General features: G+C 39.8%; 2 protein-coding genes across 6 annotated transcripts in view; both read left to right on the plus strand.

Moving 5' to 3' along the window:
- Nucleotides 1-3,206, plus strand: part of PRKCE (protein kinase C epsilon) — a 301,037-nt gene extending 297,831 nt beyond the window's left edge. For 4 of the 5 annotated variants that reach the window (XM_080588243.1, XM_080588241.1, XM_080588245.1 and 1 more), the window contains exon 15: nt 195-3,206. In XM_080588243.1, the coding sequence (XP_080444369.1) occupies nt 195-341 (147 nt within the window). In that variant the 3' untranslated portion in view covers nt 342-3,206. The remainder of the gene's footprint in view (nt 1-194) is intronic. The other variant, XM_080588242.1, reaches the window with a different exon arrangement.
- A 3,054-nt stretch (nt 3,207-6,260) lies between these two features.
- Nucleotides 6,261-19,182, plus strand: part of EPAS1 (endothelial PAS domain protein 1) — a 129,394-nt gene continuing 116,472 nt past the window's right edge. The window contains exon 1 of the mRNA XM_080588238.1: nt 6,261-6,289. Within this exon, the coding sequence (XP_080444364.1) occupies nt 6,276-6,289 (14 nt within the window). The 5' untranslated portion in view covers nt 6,261-6,275. The remainder of the gene's footprint in view (nt 6,290-19,182) is intronic.

Below are 19,182 nucleotides of genomic sequence, written 5' to 3' on the forward strand. Positions count from 1 at the left end.
GTGGCCTCTCCTGAACTCATTTACAGTATTTGCTCCTGTAGCTTCTCTCATATGTCTGTTATTCTTTGTGCCAAGTAGCTCCTCTTTTATTTCAATCATTCCAGAAAATTCAGCCTTTTGGGGATGGGGGAAGCAGGACCTGTTATTTTATTATGCTATTTTACCATTCACATTATTTGTATTTTTCTTCTTAGAAAACCAAAAGGGATGTAAATAACTTTGATCAAGACTTTACACGAGAAGAACCAGTATTAACGCTAGTGGATGAGACAATTATAAAACAAATCAATCAAGAAGAATTTAAAGGGTTCTCATATTTTGGAGAAGAGCTACTGCCATAGACAACGGTAGGCTGACAGATGAATGATGCTGCAAGAAGTGATTCTGAAGAGATCGACAAATTACTGAGACTCAGTAGATCAAGAACTACTTCTCTTACCCTGAGCCCATATCCCTGATTTAAGTATATATTTATTGTTTTTTTTCTTTAATCTTCTGACATGAAAGCACTCTTAATTTCTGTCTCACAAAGCAATGCAAAACAATTTTGTATCAGAAATTGTAGATGTAACACACTGCCGTACATTTGCAACTTTTCTTTTATTCCTAAGATTTCCCCAGAGGACAGAGTTGCATCTTTTGCATCGAAAATGGAGCTCGGCGATTAAAAGCGATTTAACAGACCATGTCATGTAATTGTCGTATGCATTTAAGCTAAGAGGATGAAACTGTTTCTTCTGTACCAGTGGTTATGGTGAGATCTGTACTCAATTGTGGAACAAATAAGTAATATATTGCTCTTCGGAATGCAAAGAAGTCTGCCTTCTTGGAGGTGTAGTCCTCAGTTATGAATGTCTGATTACAGTGAGGTACAAACATGAAATAAAGCTGTCCAGAAGAAGCAGCACATCAATTAAGGCTTTTGATGAAGTTCCTCATAAAATTTAGGGAAAACATTTAGGAATAAGAAGAGTCATGAAGATAAATGAAAATTTATTTAAAGCAGGAAATAGTTACTATTTAGATGGATATTAAAGGGCTAAGGAATAAAAAGCCTATAGTACTTTATCACAGCTATTTATAGGCATTTTACAGTTTTTCAGGCAATTGGGTATACTATCCATGTTACTAAATTGAATATCCATTTAAATGAACCATTAATGTGATGGCAAGCTTGCAATTGTTTACAATTAATTTTACATTAAAAGTTAATTGTAAACATTATAAATTTGCCTTTTCCATTGTAGCTAAGTTGATAAATAATTTCTTATTTATATTTATTTTGTCAGCAGTGTGTTACTTTTGCACACTTTTACAAAACCATAATACTACTGTGTTTGTTGTTTCTATGTTTAAAATCTAAAAGAAATCTGCTTTTAGAAGACACAAAATAAGGCTATACGTGCATTATGTGGAAGTGTGTTGAAAAACTGAAGATCAAACATTCACAAACTGACATTATTGAAAGTTGTAAATTGATTTTTTTTGTGTATTAATTGAAATGGTAACTCATGTGGACAATATTACTAGTGTGAAGTTACCTCCTGTAGATATGCTAACAGTGTTATGTACTTATATTTCCAGGAGTACCCTGTGGTTTTTGTTTTGTTTTGTTTCTTTTGTTTGGTTTGTTTTGGGGGGGGTTGTTATTCTTTTTTTTTTTTTTTTTGTGTACATGTATCGCTGAGGTCATTTTATTATATATTTTACTGGACTGAGTGAGCGGTCATTGGAATCCATTTTAATTGTTGCACATGGATTTCCAGCTGCACAAAATATATATACTTGTGATTGGCAAAGTGGCACTAAAGAAGCTTTTTTGCCTTTTGTACAGGTGAGATTTTGTATATAGTGTTTGCTGCAAGGCCTGTGGAATTCATTGAATATAGAGGTATCAACTGCTGCATGTTCAGGCATACTATTAAAATGTTAGTCTATGAAAGAATAATTATAATAATGTCCATGTGCAATACTCTTGTATGTGTATTGGTTCAAGTTACTGTCAGAGAGATGAGGTTTTTGTTATAAAAAGATGTAGACATATATTAAGCTATACTAAATTTCCTGTATAGTTCTCTTCAACTCTATTATGATATGATAGAGCTAAGAAAGAGAAGGAACGTTACAAATTGTGGTGGACAAAGTGTGAATCATTGGCTTTAAGAGATAATCTTGGTCTGAAGCAGATGAGTTAGTTTGTGTCAGTTTTACGTCTGGCTGCTCATAGCCTGTTAATGATGACAACATTCAGTTCCATTTTGTTTTGTTTTTAAAACTCAGGTGTAATTATTATATATATTCTTATGATGATTTCAAAATATTAAATATTATGATATATCAATTAATGTGTTGTCTGGCCTACAGGTGTAATAATGGATCAAGCCTTTAGTTTAATTTAATTTATCTTCAGTAATCTTTTGTACTGGGAAAAGACTAGCTTCTGGAGCTGAGTACCAGCACAGAAACATCTTAATGATTGCATCATCTCAATGTTTAAATTTCTTTCTCTTTTAGAAATATATTGTAGAACTGCCCATCAATTCGTGTCTCACTACTGGCTCTGTTTATTTCTCATCACAATTAGCTTTTGACATCCAGGCAAGAACTGATCACAATGCTAAAGCATTCCTTTCCATAGGTGAGCAGACTGACTAGGAAGGCAAGTTATTGGACTACTGTTTGTACAACAAGAGGCCTTTACCTAAAACTATGAGCATTTATTTTGAAGGAATAAAAGCATCCCATAAAGCTTTTGTAAGTAAGCTATATTCCCATTTCTAACGCAAAGATAATTAGAGAACGTTTGTATTTCAAGAGGCCTCGGCACCTGCATTATTTGGTAGGATGCTAAGAGAAAAGTCAAGGAGATCAAAACTTTTGCATGGGCAGATATTTCTTCAATATAAATAGTTAGATCCTCTGCATTGGGTTTACATCAGAAGGTTTGTCTGTTACCTTGAACATTTTTTAAAGACAATTCTTAAAAATGGACATTTACATTTCTGCCTATTCTGTAAAATCTTTCCTGTTCCTTCTTTGTAAAATGAGTGCAAAATGCCAAAAAGATTATTAATAATAATAATGATTATAAAGAATCCATTGCTTCTTGTTTTTCCTCCCAAATAGACTTTATTAAAAAAAAAAAAAAAGAAAAACATTTTTCTCCATAGGGTGAAAAATAATTATCTCCAAAAAAGGCTTAAAAATTACCTCTTTTTAAATTATGTGCAGAAAAGTTCTGGCTAAATATAAAATGTATTCAGTTGGGGGGGAGGGTGGGGAGGTTTTTTTTATTGTGAGGATTTATTTGTACAGAATTTTTTTTCTTATGGATGTAATTTGAATCTCTTGCCATTCATTAGCGTTATTTCATCGTAAACATTATTACTGTGCCAAATGTACTGTATTCAAAAGGATGTGAATGTGTATTGTTTCGGAACCTAATAAATACAACGATGTTAAATCTTATTTTTTTCCCCAAAGTCTTCATGAGTATTTCCTAACGAGGAAGAAACAAAGATGAAGGATTTATATTTTTCCTGTTAACATGTTGTACAAAGTTCCACGAGCTTGTCTTTTAGAAGTGAATGCTTGGCAAAGGAAGGATTTGCTAACGGGAATCTCATCTGTGAAGTATTAAACACTCCAAAAGAAACACAGGTAACAGTGAGCAAACACCATTTATTTAGGCAATATTACATTTGCCTCAAAAATTCCAAGCAGGTGAGTTTTCCGATTTTTTTTTTTTTTTTCAGACTGAATAATCATTGCAAAGTCCTAGAGTTCTGACTGATCCTAGCATTCGGCTTAGCTGTATTGTTAAAACTCACTTCAGTAAGGCACTTTGTGTGCAAACACATGAGACTGCTTTATTCTTTAATTGGACGGAATGGAGGGATTAATAGTATCCATTACTCTGATTAATTTAATTAGAAATTTAATTAATCACAGACCTTATTAAATGATTTATTTAACTTAATCTGTCAATGTCACATTATCTGAAATATTTCAATATTTCATCATGTCTTGGTTTGAAATTTAAATTCTTTCAGTTTTCATGTTCTAAAATTCTTAACTTCTGCTTCACAAAATAAGCTATCAGCATACTCTAGCAGCAATTCCAGTTATAGACACAAAGCTAGTAGATGTACTAGAGAGCTTGGAAAAAAAAAAAAAAGTCCTTTATTGGAAGGATTTTCTTTTATTTATTGCATCTTCTGTGTAATCCTCTGTTTTTTTCCTTCATGCTGAGTCTTTGCTGTCACTGGATGTGTTTGGTACTTAAAGCATATTACAAATTCTGTGTTGACAGCATTAGCAAAAACTTTGCCCTACAGATTTTGCCATTTAAACAACTATGTAACATCTTGATTTTCTGTGTATGTTTAGCAAAGTTAAAAGCATCCAAAGAATTTAAACATCGTGCTGTGAACAATAGGCATCACTGGTCTCCAAATACATCAGTCCATATCATGTTTTCTCTTCATGCTGTAACTGATGTCTCAGAGGTTTCCAGAACATAAGTGATTAAGATATTAAGAAGAGTTTTTATCCTTGCTTACGGACTGTAAGATTTGGAAAGACAGCAGTCCTTTGAACAGAATCGAGTCTCAGCCTGGTTGACCATACATGTTATAAACGTGGTACTAAAAGTTCAAGGAGGATGTTAGATCACTTTACATTGACAATTGTTCTTTGCCTCCTAGTAGTCTGGTCAGGTACATGAGTAAATCAATATGAAAAGCCCCTAAACAAAATGATCAAAATCAGAAATTAATTATGCAGTTGGGAAATGAAGTATTGAATAGGTTGACGTACCCTGACAGAAGCTCCAAAATGCAATTTGAGTTTTCACCTGCATCCACTGTTTGAGCAGAACAGTTTTTGAATTAGAACAGGTGTCTGTAGTGTGCTGCTGCAAGTGTGTGTGGCCAACATTGACAGGCAGCGTTTTGGTCCCTGTTGTTCCTTAATGCAGACCCAACAACATATTTATGGAGGAAATGCATGGAATCAGGTGCTTGGGTCCCCAAATTGCCTGATACAACAGCAGATGGAATTTAATGGCAGCCTGTTTTTATTTAGTGAAGACATTGCTGTTTATATAAGCGTCCTCTGTTCCTCCAGTGGAGGTGGGTGTGTAAAAATCAAACCAGTCTCAAATCTAGTGTTGTGGATTTAGCTTTTTTATTGTGTTTTGAGGTCAAACAAGACAAATCTGTTTATTTCAAATAAAGGCTTCTTTTCTTATCCTTCAAAGAGGGCTGAATTAAATCAGTTTAAATCATTAATACAAAGGCTCCTGCAAACGAGTGCAGGAGGTACAAGGTGTGGTACATGCTGTGTCAGGATAGCAGAATATTTTCAAGCCTGTACCCAGAAGTTTGAGCAGTTGTTAGTACAAATGTGCCTCTACTACAGCATCTCTTAGTTGTCTGAAACTGTCAGTTTAACTTCACATTGTTTTTGCTTAACATCGATTGGCAAAAACCCTTGAGGTCTCTGGGTCCAACATGCAACATCTATCGAAGGATTGGTTCATCTTATTCAGCAGGAGCATCGTGCTTTTATCATTGTGTCTAGACCTTTAAAAAGCATTCTGTGCACCAGAGAAGATGACTTGTATCATAGGAGCTCAGTATTTTCATTAGAACTTCAGATCAGGAGACTGCCTGCAGAACAGTAGGGATTTAAAAGCCAGGTTGACAACTTTATATTAGCATAACACTTCAGGTCTAACTTTGTAAGACCTATAGTCTTACAGTGAAGTGGACACCGCTATACTATGAAAACCAAGTATTTTAACCACTCTTGTAATCTTGCCTGGCTTCAGAGCCAGCATAATAATATGCTGAAGGTAGATCCTGCATTTTTAATTCATGCACTGGGTTCTTGCTCAAAACGTGGCAAAAGGCAGGAGAAATCCTTTTATGATGCTAAGTTAATTCATTATAATATTTATATCACACAGACATAATTCCTCCTAAGTAGTGACCACGATGCAGTCATAATATTAAATTGTCCACTGGTACAGGACAATACACAGTATTTTTAATGCCCATTGTAAGTCATGTCCCTAATCTGATAAACACATTAAAAATTGGTTGATTGACAATTTTATTTTAGGGCAAGCTTGTCATCTTCTGCAAATGTGGATATCATAGTCCCAAATCCCCAGACAAAGTTGGAGGAGACACAGTGTATGCAGGACAGGCTTCCTCTAGAAATTCCACCTAGCAAAGGAAGAGAAGCATCAATGAGCCCTGGCCTACCAAATGGCAGTTTCAAGGTAGGCAGAGTTTTTGAAGAAGTAAATGTGGGGTGAACATGCCTCTTGGTGGGGATGAGGAGAAAATGAGAATGAGTTACCTCTTTTAGAACACGAGGACAAAAGTTTCCACCTGAGTGACATAAATAAGGCATTAGAAGTCAAAAGAAGGTACAAGCCAAGCACAGTGGGTCACACCAAACATCACTCAGGTTAGATACCCTGTTCTTGGCAATGGTCAGTAGCTTAAGCAGTAACGTGCACTAATTGCAAATTGAATCTCCACTTTTTTTTGTAGCTATAGCAGTATCTAAGTACAAACAAAAGGACGTACCTGTGGAAAAATCTAAGAACAAGAAATTGTGAGGTGGCATTCTGCCTGCAGCAGTTTTTGAATCCATGGCTTCCATGAAATGGATGGCAGTCTGTCATATTTAATATCTCTGAATTAACTTTCTTTTGATTAGTTAGTTTTTGACCGATAAGAACTTCTGGCATGCAAAAGATTCTGTGGGAAAGTGTTCCACAGCTCAAGTAGTCATTTTGTAAAAAGTTTTCTCCTTTTGTTTATTCTGACCCAGCCATAAATCCATTTTATTCTGCCTGGGTGTTTATTTGAAAAAGATCAAGTAATCTTATTGAATTGAATTTGCTATACACCTTCTTCATGATGCTCAAAATTTTATAGATCACTGATGCATCTTTCTTCAGTCAGTTCTTTTACAGATTGAAAAGTCTTCTGTCTTTGAAAGGAATGTCACAAATTGTGATGGACAAAACGTGAATCATTGCCTTTAAGAGGTAGCATTTAAAAAGGCTTCATACAGGCACATCCCATGGCTTTTTGGTCACCTACGCCATCTTTTTCTTAATCTTTTCTAGTTCTACTCTATCCTTTTCGAAGATAGGGGGAGTAGAATTACATGTAATATTCAGTATGTAGATGCAAATGGAATGTTATAATGACTACTGTGTTCTGTTTTGGTTTCTGTTACATTTTTACATTATTTTTTTTTTATGCGAGTTTGTTCTCAATTATTTCACAGTCCTTCCCAGATTAGTGTCAGTTGTAAATCTAATATGCATCCTCTCTATTAGATTCTGCAGTCATAATGAAAATAGGTTCTGTACCAGGGCATAATCAAAATAGGTTAAACAGGAATTTAACCAGTGCAAAGCCCTGCTCAGTGCAGGCTTCCGTTTTAGCAGTGAACCTTTGATCGCTACCTTCTCAGTATGGTTTTCTTACTGCTTTTGTATCCCATATATAGTTTTGTGTAGACTGGCATTTCCTAGCTTGGTTATTAGAATATTGCGTGCAACAAATATTTTTTTCCAAAATCAAGATATAGGACATGCTCTACTACCCTCCTGTCAACACGGGCTCTTACTGTGTTCTTTAATAACCCTTCTTTTGGCATGTTAGTTACAGTGAAGGAGAGAAAGATAAAGGTTTTCTTAGCATGTTAGAAAAACATATACATGTGCCAAAATAGTTTCCACTCCATCTTTCCTTTTACCTCATCATTGCTGTGGAAGCAGGAGATAAGAGCAGCAGCCTGAGGTGGAATGCAAGCTACCACTGTAAATATTGTGAAATGGTTACACAAGACTCTGTCCAAAATTTGGAATAGCTTTAAAGAATTTCAGGTTTGTATACAGATGTTTAATCCGTGGAAAAAAAAAACAGTTAGGAAGAAAGTCAGTGACCTGGAGTCTGTTGCTGATTTGGGCACTGGACTGAGAACTGAACTGAGCGTTGTGTACAATTGTCATCGCCATCCAATACTACCAGTTTGATCTATGTGTCTGATGTACTACAGGAGGCAGCAAGGAGATAAGACTATCATTGCTAGTAACAGCAAGAGTCAGTGCCAGGCTGATGCTGTTCTGTGCCAAGGTACATTCTCATTCCTCTAAACCTAGCAAGACAAAATATTATCTAAAGGTACCATTTTGTGCATTATAAGTAGGTAAGACTTTTAGGATGTTGGTGAGATGTTACCGTAGTAGAAATAAAGTTATTGTAGAGTTGATTCCCTAAAAGGATTGTTTTCTATTCAGACCTTTTCTTTTTTTTCTTTAAATAAGAAAAAAAAAAACTGAAATTCAACCTTCATTGATTTCATTTTCATATATTTACCACATACAGTCCTTTGGTACATTTATATTTACTTTGTGATGTAAGGGATGTAAGGTCTGCGTAAATCATTCTGTTTCCCTTATGAGTACATGGAAGAGGTCACAAATATGTTCTTATGCCGTCTTTTACATGGCCTGAGATAATCAAATCTGGGAGATCCTTAGCCTGCGACCAACACTGGGTAGAATGATATGTTATAGCAGAGCCACTCTTACCAATTCACTGGTTATTAAAGCTGAAAGGTCTTCCTACCTTCCCTCCCTACCCCGAGCCGTGCATTTCTGCTTGCTAGCCATGCACAGGTCTAGCACTCACTGAACCCCTCTGTGGGCTCTTTCAACTCACTAATCCAACAACAACAACAACAGCAATTGTTTTTGCAAATTGATTTTGATGAACAAATTTTGTTGTCTCAGCAAAGTGTCTGGTGGCCTGAGATCTGTGCCCAAGGAAGAGTTACGATCAGGCACTGAGGACTGGTGCAGCAAGGGGGAAAGGAAGGAACAGGAGTCCTGCTTTTGATGTACATGAGCTGTTAAGTTCGTTTAGTTACCCTATGTACCTGTACCCTTGATGATCTTTGGGAATAGGCCAGATATTCCTTGAGTGACAATAAACACATCCCGGCTCAAATATGTCTGTCAGACAGTGACAATTACAGAGACTTGTATATCAGCATGAGGAAGCTTGTCTAAATGTCAGAAATGTGCTTTTTACTTGTTAGCTTTCACACAGAAAAAATGATCACCTATATCTCAACAGCCTCCTGTTTTCATTGACCAGAGCAGCATGGAACTAGAGAGTTTCCATTTGTGCAAAGGAAAAGATGCTTCATGGCCATTTTGCAAATTAGCAAATTGAACCGAGGTGCCACAATGATGCATTGCTTGTTGTTGTGTAAGTATAAAATCAGGAGTAGTGCTAGGAAAAAGAGCATGGTTGAAGCTAGTCATTGCCTGCTCTCTCTGTACTGATGTTTCTGAGCACAAGATGTTTCCAAACCACACTTCACAAAATACCTGATGGTGGCCTCCCATGAAAATTCTTCATGGCTGCTTGGAGACCCTTTTGTTCCTCTGGTTGCTAAACCAAAAGACAGTAAAAAGTTGTTTGTAATTGGATACAATGCTTGATGCATAATGGAGGTGGAGAGAAGATGTATCCATGAGATAAGCTTTTAAACGAACCGTGGTCACACCCAGACAAACCTGAGAACATCTGTGTTCTAGGAAACCTATTTACTCAGAATCTGTGGTGCATCAAAAAAGAACAATTTGTGTTTATTTTTGTTTAATAAGCAGTGAGAAGTAAGTGAAGGCATCAGGCACATTGAGGCACAATTTTCCAAATAATTATGTGGTTGATTAAGGCAAACAGATGAGGGCCACAGAGATTATGCAAATCTCATTTAGTTAAATGTTTGTGTTAGGATGGGGATGAACACTGTCCTGTTCAGAAGTAAACTTAAGACCTTTAAACTTTACCTGTCGGGATATCGTGGAGACATTTTTTCTTCAAATAAATGACAAACTATCTCCTTAAATGCTAGTGCGTTGCAACTGCACTCTTATTATCTTTCTCTAAAGGACAAAAGCTGAATTCTTAGATCTCAAATTCTGCTGCTGTGAAGTCTGCTTATAGTTTATCGTACTGCTCCACTGAACTATGGGGTTGGGTGATGTCCCTCAAACACTGCCTCCTAGCTGCTGAACAGAGAGCCTGGGTAATCCTGAGATCAGTCCTCCTGGTCTGGAGGAATCTGTTTTAGAGCAGATCTTTATGACACCTTTCCAATCCCAAATATAGGGACAATATTTTAAACAGCTGCCACCATGAAAAGTACATTTGAAATAGAGTCTATGTCTTGTATTCTCATGTAAAGCATCTGTGGCCATAGAGACACTGTGCTAAAATCTTCAGAGTGTTCAGCCTACCAAATATGGGCCATAAAGCGCTGATCCGGAATCCACATTGTGACGAGTCCCTCATATTAATTACACAGTCATCTTGTGCTGCGCTAGATATGAGATTGTCGTGACCCTACCTCCCATTGCACATCGCCAGTGCGGTCGGTCAGCTGAATGCATGCTGACTTCAGCGGGAGAAAAAATAGAAAACCGTGCAGAATGCCACTATTTTGACAAGTTGAAGGAGTATAAAATCAGCATTAGATTGTCAATCTTCCATACCACCAAAGAAATCTCACTGCTCCAGAAGGAGTCGATTTCCATACAACATCCTCTCAGTACAGTCCTGCAGAAAGCCTGTGAAGCCATTAACTTTCTGAGGGCCCATGCACAGCGGTGAACTGTCAAGATGCTCATCTCAGTAACATTATCTTTTTTTTTTTCATTTGCTTGCTCAGGGATTAAAGTAACACACTGCAGGAACATTTTGCAGTGGATAATAATGCTGCCACCCTGTATTTGGTTGATACACTGAGAAAGGATCTCCAGCTGGGAGACTTCAAATGTGAGAGCTTTACTGATGTTTTCATTCTTGTTAATATTCCTGCCTACACTGGGAGAAGAGTCTGGATGATGAAGAGGAGTAAAGAATATTAATTTTCATTTACTGAGCTGCCTCGGAATAATGTGAACCACCCACACAGCTGAACAAGTTGATTTCAGTGCCAGAGGAGTTAACACTAATAAAAAAGCAGTTGTCACACAGATTAAGCATTATGCATGGGCAAAAACTCCTGGTATATTACTCATATGCAAATTGAAAGTATTTCTATAACCTCTGACCCTGCTTGTAAACATCAGATTCCAGGAATTCTTCTGGAAACCATACATTACTAAGGCAAAATTATACTTAGCAATAAACATGCTTTCCTCAGTGAAAGAATCTGGAAGTGGAAGAATGCAAGACCTTGAGATGCACTGCTGAGTGTGAGGAAACCGCTGAGGCCACCTCCTGCCAAATGTCTGGGAAAACACCCACCCTTGTGGAGCCGCTGGTGGAAATATGTAAACCACACACGGCTGCAGTGCGTGAGCACCTCATTAACATGCTATCAGGTGTTCACGGGCAGCAGCTGTGCAGTGCCAAGAGTGAGGGGACACGCAACTTAAGCTTGCTGTGACATGAAAGGGGGAATTCAAAGAACTAAGTGGAAGGACAGGACAGTTATTGCAATGGCAGCAGAAGAACTGAAGAAAGAAGAGGTGAGAATAGGAAAGACAAAAAATGCAGCAGCAGTCCAAAAGGAAAAATCTCTGTGGAACTGGAGAGGTTTCCAGTGATCAAAGACAGTGGTAAGGAGATTGCTGTAAGGTGACTGAGGGAGGAAACATGGATCTTGGATATAAGCTAAGCATAGGAGTAAACAAGCACAAAACACAGTGTATGTCTGTGCTTCGAAGGCATGCTCCAAGGTATGCCCAAGCTACTTTTAAAATATCTCGCGTGGGTACCGTTACCTCAGCACGCAGCCTCTTGTTCAAATATTTATCTGGCGCCTGAGGGAGGGGAGTTTACAACCATCAGAGACCTGATGTGGCTGCTGATTACATTGAGAGGAGTAAAGAGCTAGCTGCTTTAAAGCTAACCCAGGGTATTTATGCACCATTTCCAATCATAGTGTCAACCTACGCTGGAGGCACATTTAAATAAAATCCCAAAGGTCATCATGGGCATGGAGGATACACCACATGGTCTGTTCCATCAGGTTTAGCACTCAGCCACTGCGTCTTTCTCAAAATACAGTTTATAAGACTCTCACATTCAGGTCTTTTAGGGGAAGGGCATCATTTTTAGATCCAGTAATACAATGTTTTTGAAACCATACAAGAAATCCATGTGTTATAAATCTGGGGCAGATAGTGTGCTTGGGTTTTCCCCCATAAAAGCAGAGGTGGACTGTTTTAATATGAAATAGAAAGAACCTTCATTATTGGTGTTACGTATTTCCTCACACAACGAACATACGCATGTTTCTTCATAATGGAAATATCAGCAAAAGGTAGGGAGATCATAAGGTAAAGAGTTACAACACCAGTCTACAGCTATTAGCCCACTTATTAGCCCATTTGTTTTACTGCCATTGTGATACTGCTCCAAATGGACACACTGATTTTTTTTCTGCATTGCCTTTTCTGTTCATTCAGCAATGCAAGAAAAGCTTTTTCATACATCAAAGACAACAAAACAAAACAATTCAACAAAATGAGATCTATCTAATATCTCTTCAATCTAGAATATAGAAGATAACTCTTCAATCTAGAATAAAGATTATAGTAAAGCAAGTATTTTATGTATTCAGAGCACACTTTAATATCTCTACATTCCAACTTCTACTTTGTATTTTCTGGATGAGGGGATCAAGTGCACCCTCAGTAAGTTTACAGACGACACCACGTTAGGTGCGTGTGTCGATCTACTCGAGGGTAGGAAGGCTCTGCAGGAAGATCTGGATAGGCTGGACTGATGGGCTGAGGCCAACTGTATGAAGTTCAACAAGGCCAAGTGCCGGGTCCTGCACCTGGGGCGCAACAACCCCAAGCAGATCTACAGGCTGGGAGATGAGTGGTTGGAAAGCTGCCTGGCAGAGAAGGACCTGGGAGTATTGGTTGATAGTCAGCTGAATATGAGCCAGCAGTGTGCTCAGGTGGCCAAGAAGGCCAACAGCATCCTGGCTTGAATAAGAAACAGTGTGGCCAGCAGGTCTAGAGAAGTGATTGTCCCCCTGTACTCGGCTCTGGTGAGGCTGCACCTCGAGTACTGTGTTCAGTTTTGGGCCCCTCGCTACAGGAAGGACATGGAGGTGCTCGAGAGAGTCCAGAGAAGGGCAACGAAGCTGGTGAGGGGTCTGGAGAACAAGTCCTATGAGGAGCGGCTGAGGGAGCTGGGATTGTTCAGTCTGGAGAAGAGGAGGCTTGGAGGTGACCTTATCACACTCTACAGGTACCTTAAAGGAGGCTGTAGAGAGGTGGGGGTTGGTCTGTTCTCCCACGTGCCTGGTGACAGGACGAGGGGGAATGGGCTAAAGTTGCACCAGGAGAGGTTTAGGTTGGATGTTAGGAAGAACTTCTTTACCGAAAGGGTTGTTAGGCATTGGAATGGGCTGCCCAGGGAAGTGGTTGAGTCACCATCCCTGGAGGTCTTTAAAAGACATTTAGATGTTGAGCTTAGTGATATGGTTTAGTGGAGGACTTGTTAGTGTTAGGTCAGAGGTTGGACTCGGTGATCTTGGAGGTTTCTTCCAACCTAGATGATTCTGTGAATTTTTCAGAAGAGGTAACATAGTGTTACTAGTAGACAAGCTGAAAAAAGCAGTACTTTAATCTTAGAAGGTCTTCTCAGGTGTAGTGTATTGAGATAGTGAAGCCTGCCTGTCAGCTCATGGTGGCTGAGAGGGGTGATCCTGCCCATCTCCCCCTGCTCTCAGCCACGTGATCCCGACTTTGTGGGCACCGTGAGCTGGGACTCAAGTGTGCTAGGTGTGGTACTCCATTCCTCCTCTGTTCTTATCAGTTCCTTGAAACGCTCCTATAGGAAATGCTGTAGGTCAGCATCCAGTCTCTTATTTACAACGTGTGGACATATTAACCACACTCCGCTGCATGACGAGGGCAGTCTCCCTTCCTGCCTCTTGGAGTTTCCTGTTCGCACTGCTTGCTTTGTGCTGGCTCTGGCAATTGCTTGACCTCTTTTGAGACAACCCAGTTTGCTAACCTGATAGAAAACTGCTAACTTTGTGTGTGTGTGTGTGTGTGTGCGCACGCGTCAGCTTTCTGCCATTTTAGGAGGTTGAAATAGTACATTAAAGGGTTGGGTGCATGCAGGACCATTAAAGGCAAGTGGCAAGGTCATGGAATGGCTAGAAGAAAGAGGAAAGACTGATCTTTGGAGTGGTGGGAGTTGGGCAGTTCATCTCAGGTCACCTTATCCCTCCTTATCTAAACAGGTTCAGGGGACACCACTGTAAAGAAAAGAAATGACTAAAGGGCAATCCTGTGCTGCCGGAAACCATGCTAGTGAATCAGTGGGGTGTTGCCCTGTCTTGGAACCCGTGATGGTCTGGTGCTGGCGTCCTGAATTAGAGGATGCAGTAGCTGAAACGATAGTGATTCATATGCAGTGATTCAAATGAGATATAAAATTAAGTTCTTGAAAGTTGGATTTAGAAAAAATAATAATAATTATAGTTAACAAGAAAGCCCACAGTTTTCAGGGGAAATATTCAATAAGAAATTAAGATAAAATACAAATGTTAACAAGGCCCACCTAGCACAAGTGAGGGAGGAATCGCCAGTGATTCCAGTTGGGAATATCTAGTCCTTAGGCAAGCAGTTTACAACACTTCCAGGGCTGAAGAGCAGCCAGCCACTCTTCCCACTCAGACGTCAGGAACATCACCCAGCTGGGTATGACTAGCATACTGTCAGTAGCCTCACGCTTGGGACAGAATCCAGAGCTATGCTAGGTGCCATACGAACAGAGGAACACATTTCTTCTGCACTTACCAGTCTCCTGAAGACCTCCTGAGTGCTTGCCGAAATGGTGCAGGTCAGCACCCACTCTCCTACTTGCTGGGTGTGGAAAGTGGTAAATTATAGGGCTGATGAAACTTTACTAGAGGTTTTGTTTGTCTGTTTGTTTGTTGTACAGAAAGGCCTTCTTGGACTTTCTTTCCAAGATATAGACACCAGAGACTCCAGTTAGACAGCATAGGTCATCAGTTAGTAGCTCTGTGGCAATTTTCAGAGTTCATCATGCTTAGTATTTCACCAAAAAGGCTGGTGGGCTAGCAGCTGCTTTGCTGAAATTTGTATTTGTTTCTGTGCTTTCCACAGAGAGGGCTGGGGATTTGCCAGCTCTTTCCAATCCACGAGCTCACAGCTCAGCTACAGCCTTGGCTAGCAAGATGATGGGAGATCCAACCGTTTGAAGCAAACGAATTGAGAGCCTAGCCTGTGAGGTGCACAGCAGTCTCAGGTCTTGAGAGGAAAGAGAGTTCTCAAATTCCCTGGAGTGGAAGCATAGACAATGTGAAATTCAGTATCTCAAAGATCCCTGCAAAATTATTAAGCTATTTGCAGCCCATTCTCCTCAATAATGTGGAAATTTCTGTCTGTCGTGTGTGTTGCTTTGGGTTTGGACCATTTCTGGTTATTTTCCCATTGATATTATTAATTTACTTTTCTTTCAACATAATTTTGTTTCTTCTTTCTATTATTTTTTTCCTCCAGTTCATGACGACAGCTGGAGATTGAGCTGTTGGGTGAGATTCCCTCCTACATTGGACAGTTTTACCCATTGACCTAGTGCCTGCTGTGACTTTGGTTAAGATAATACAATTCATTCAGTGTCATTCACAGCAGGAGCAGTAAAGAAATTGTTTCATTACAGGAGCACAGAACAATGATAATACTACCAACTATATATAAACACAGAGCACTAGTTACCCACCAGCGAATATTTAATGGAGGTAGAAGGCTGGGTGGATTTCCTCAGCTACTGCCATCTGCCAAAACGCATCCTGAAAGAACAGACATCCAATGCTGTGCTTTGAAAGCTCCAAAACTTGTGATCCAACTGCTGAATTCATATCCCCCAGACTGTAAATCGCAGCTCTCCCAGGCTGCAAAATGATACCAGCTGACTGCAGCCTGAGTGAGTGAAAAGGGTTGCATCAGACTCCAGAAACAGTGAAGTAATTCATCTCTTTGATTTGGCAAAATGTTTTAATAGGTACAAACACTGACTGAAAGAAAACGCTGGCGTTCTGCCTTGCTTTACTACCTCACTCCCTTTTTCTTTCCCACAACCCCTTTCTCCCCTCACTGCAAAAAATAAGCATTTTAAAGGAAACAGATTTACCAAAATTACAATCCTGCATGTGAGCCAGCCAGTTTTCACGGTATTGCAGTCATTAGCATGTGCTGCTGGAACGTACCACTTTGGATATCAAAGAGAGATTTGATCGGGAGGCTAATGGGTGTTCTGGGCAGCCACATTTGTCCCTCGGTTTGCTTTGAAAGCTAGTTTCCATGTGCAATAGAAGTAGCCATACACTTTTGTGCAACTGCTATCCAACACCCACAATGAGTGATTATAAGTGAAAGGAACTACTGATTCACTTAGTCATCTTCTATCACAGATGCCCAATGACCAAACAGTAATTGACTCTTTGAAATCTTTTTCAAAGTAGATCTATGTGTGCAGGGGGAAAAAATTACCCCAAATGCTTGTGGTTTTGTCGGTAGCTGTTGTGACTACTGATAAGTCCTCTGCTATTCTTCAGCAATGAGAAATGTGTTTGAGTTTCACAGTGGAAAAAGACAGATGAATTGTCCTTGCAAACTTATCCCTAAATTAAGAAATCCATATTGATCTCGCAATTACCAATGAAAAACCACATTGTGGGGAATTTGTTCTGTGATAGCACTGTGTATCACACAGAGAGCAATAAAGAGCACACCAGATTAAGTCTCCTGCTAGGGGTTTAACAGGAGTAAATCAACCCAGGTGATTCCTCTAACTTATGACTTTGAGACCAGGAAGTCCCAAATACAATTGCTCTGAGTCCTAACACATTTGCACTGTAAATTTGCCCCGGGGCTCTCAGAGAAGCTGCTGAGCTCATTAGAAGAGGGACATTTTCATCTGCTTTTCCCCACAACTCCTGGAATAAGGTCAGTGCTCTGCTACCTCTCCTTTCCTCTTGAGATTGCTCAATGAGGAAAACACTAATCTCTTACTCCTGGCTTGGGAGAGGGTGAGAAGACCGCTGGCACCGGGTCTCCTATTGTTTTTAGGTGACCGGTGGCTCTTTTCCTGATGGCGTTGGGTCGTGCGTGCTATTCCCTCTGCCAGTTTGCGCTGCTGGTGAGAGCCCAGCAGCTGCTTCCTCTGACCTCCGCATGGCTGGAGCCTCTTGTTTCGCCCTCCCCTGCCTTGCCCCCCTGGAGCGTATGAGCCGTTCTCTCCTGTCACAAGGCAGAGGGAGCCTGGGGCAGGTTGAGAACCAGTGCACACTTGCTTCACAGGTGCAGGTCACCCGCACTGTATTTGGAGTATTGGTGATATTCCTGTGCTGGGACCAGTAGAGGTGCAGTGTGTTTACTAGAGACCCGAGAGCTATGTTTTTTGAACAAGTGAGGCCCTTAACAGTATTATTTGGAGTGCAGCACTTGGAGGTATCTAGCTAGGATTTAATCATGTGTCTTCTCCACAGTGTGCTGCTAGTTATGCTATCCCCCCTTCCCCCCAGCCTTTATTTTCCCCTTCCTGTGTTTTCTTTCAGCCAATAGAAATTTGAAAGCTATGAAAAGAAAGGATTTTTTTTTACAAGGATCTAGAAGTGCACAGTTTTTCCTCTTATTGTAAGTTTTAATATTGCTGATATCCATCAAACTTACTTGTTGCTTGACATGTCAGTGTGAATATATACAACTCTCTTTCCTGAGGATAGCTGAAGTGACAGATGATTTCATTGTTGGGTGTACAATAGGCATAAGTACAATGGAAAAGAAGAGCTGACATCTGCTATGGTGATATGTTTTCAAAAACATGTATTGTCATCCCTTTCTTTTGTGTGTTATGCAATGATAATTAGGAGTGGCAAAGTGAGCATCAGTTTGACTGCTTTGCAATGATTCAGAGTTTCCACTCAGCAATCTGTATAAGTGCCTTCCAGGGTCTGACAGTGTAGCAAGCATTTTCAGATGCCACATCTTTCTCTTTCTGAAGTAGTGTGCTAAATGTGCAGAGACAGCAAAGGATCTGCACTTTACATGAACTGCAATCTACCCGTCCTTCTGTAGGCCAGCTCCAGGCACCTCCATTCTGTCTATGCAATGCCCACAGATTGATCCACCCTGGAAAAGCTTCAGGTTAATTTTCTATGTCGTGTTCTTTTCTATCCTGGCTTTCTCTACCCTGAGCATGAAGTTTCCATGATGTTTCACACCCACAGAATGCCATGCTGGTGAAAACTGTAATACTGTAATGGCCGTTCAATGACTAACCTGTTTCTGAAGAATAATCTTTACATCTCTGCTGAATTTGACTCATACTTCCCATTTGAAAAACTGTAACAAGCCCAGATATGATTGATGGGCAATAAAGTAACACTGTCCACTTGAAATATTAACATGTTTTCTCAGATGATAGCTGCTCAGGATTCCACTGTGTGGGGGTCTACATTTTTAGTTAACGTGATAGTTCTTGCCCTAAAATCCATTTCTAACCTGAGATGAAGAGTGAACAGGTAGATGAGAGAAGCAGAGGAAGGAATGAAAAAGCTGTATTTGAAAGGTAGATTGGAAATCAATAGCTGCAGTCACAGCTCTGAGTACAGTGCGGTGCTTGATGTGCATTGTACAGAATGGGAGTTTTGAGCAGGGAGCTGAGAGACATCAAAGGTGGTGCTTGCAAAGCAAGAGCTGATTCTTTGTGTAAGAGGTAGTTTGGGAAGAAGTTAAAGAATTGGCAAGGGAATCAGATTTTGGCAGAGTAGGGCTGATCTTTTAATGAGATACAGATACAACAGGAGAGGGGAACTGCATTGTGAAGAGTTTTCAGAGAAAAAAATACCAAAGAGTTTGCATTTCCTTTCCCCTCGTTGAGCACTTCATTTTCCCCCCAGATGCCCTGCTTACCATATCACCTGGACATAGTGTGCTCTCCAGACTATGCCCCAACCACCTCCCTAAGGAAAAGTTGTGTTCCTTGTTTTACAAACACTGACTAAATGATTTACTCATTCGATCTTTACGTATGTTATTTTTTTTCCCTGTCGAGGGTTGGCTGTGGTTCCCAT

The sequence above is a fragment of the Anser brachyrhynchus genome (assembly GCF_964034855.1).
Source record: "Anser brachyrhynchus genome assembly, chromosome: 3".
NCBI lineage: Eukaryota > Metazoa > Chordata > Aves > Anseriformes > Anatidae > Anser > Anser brachyrhynchus.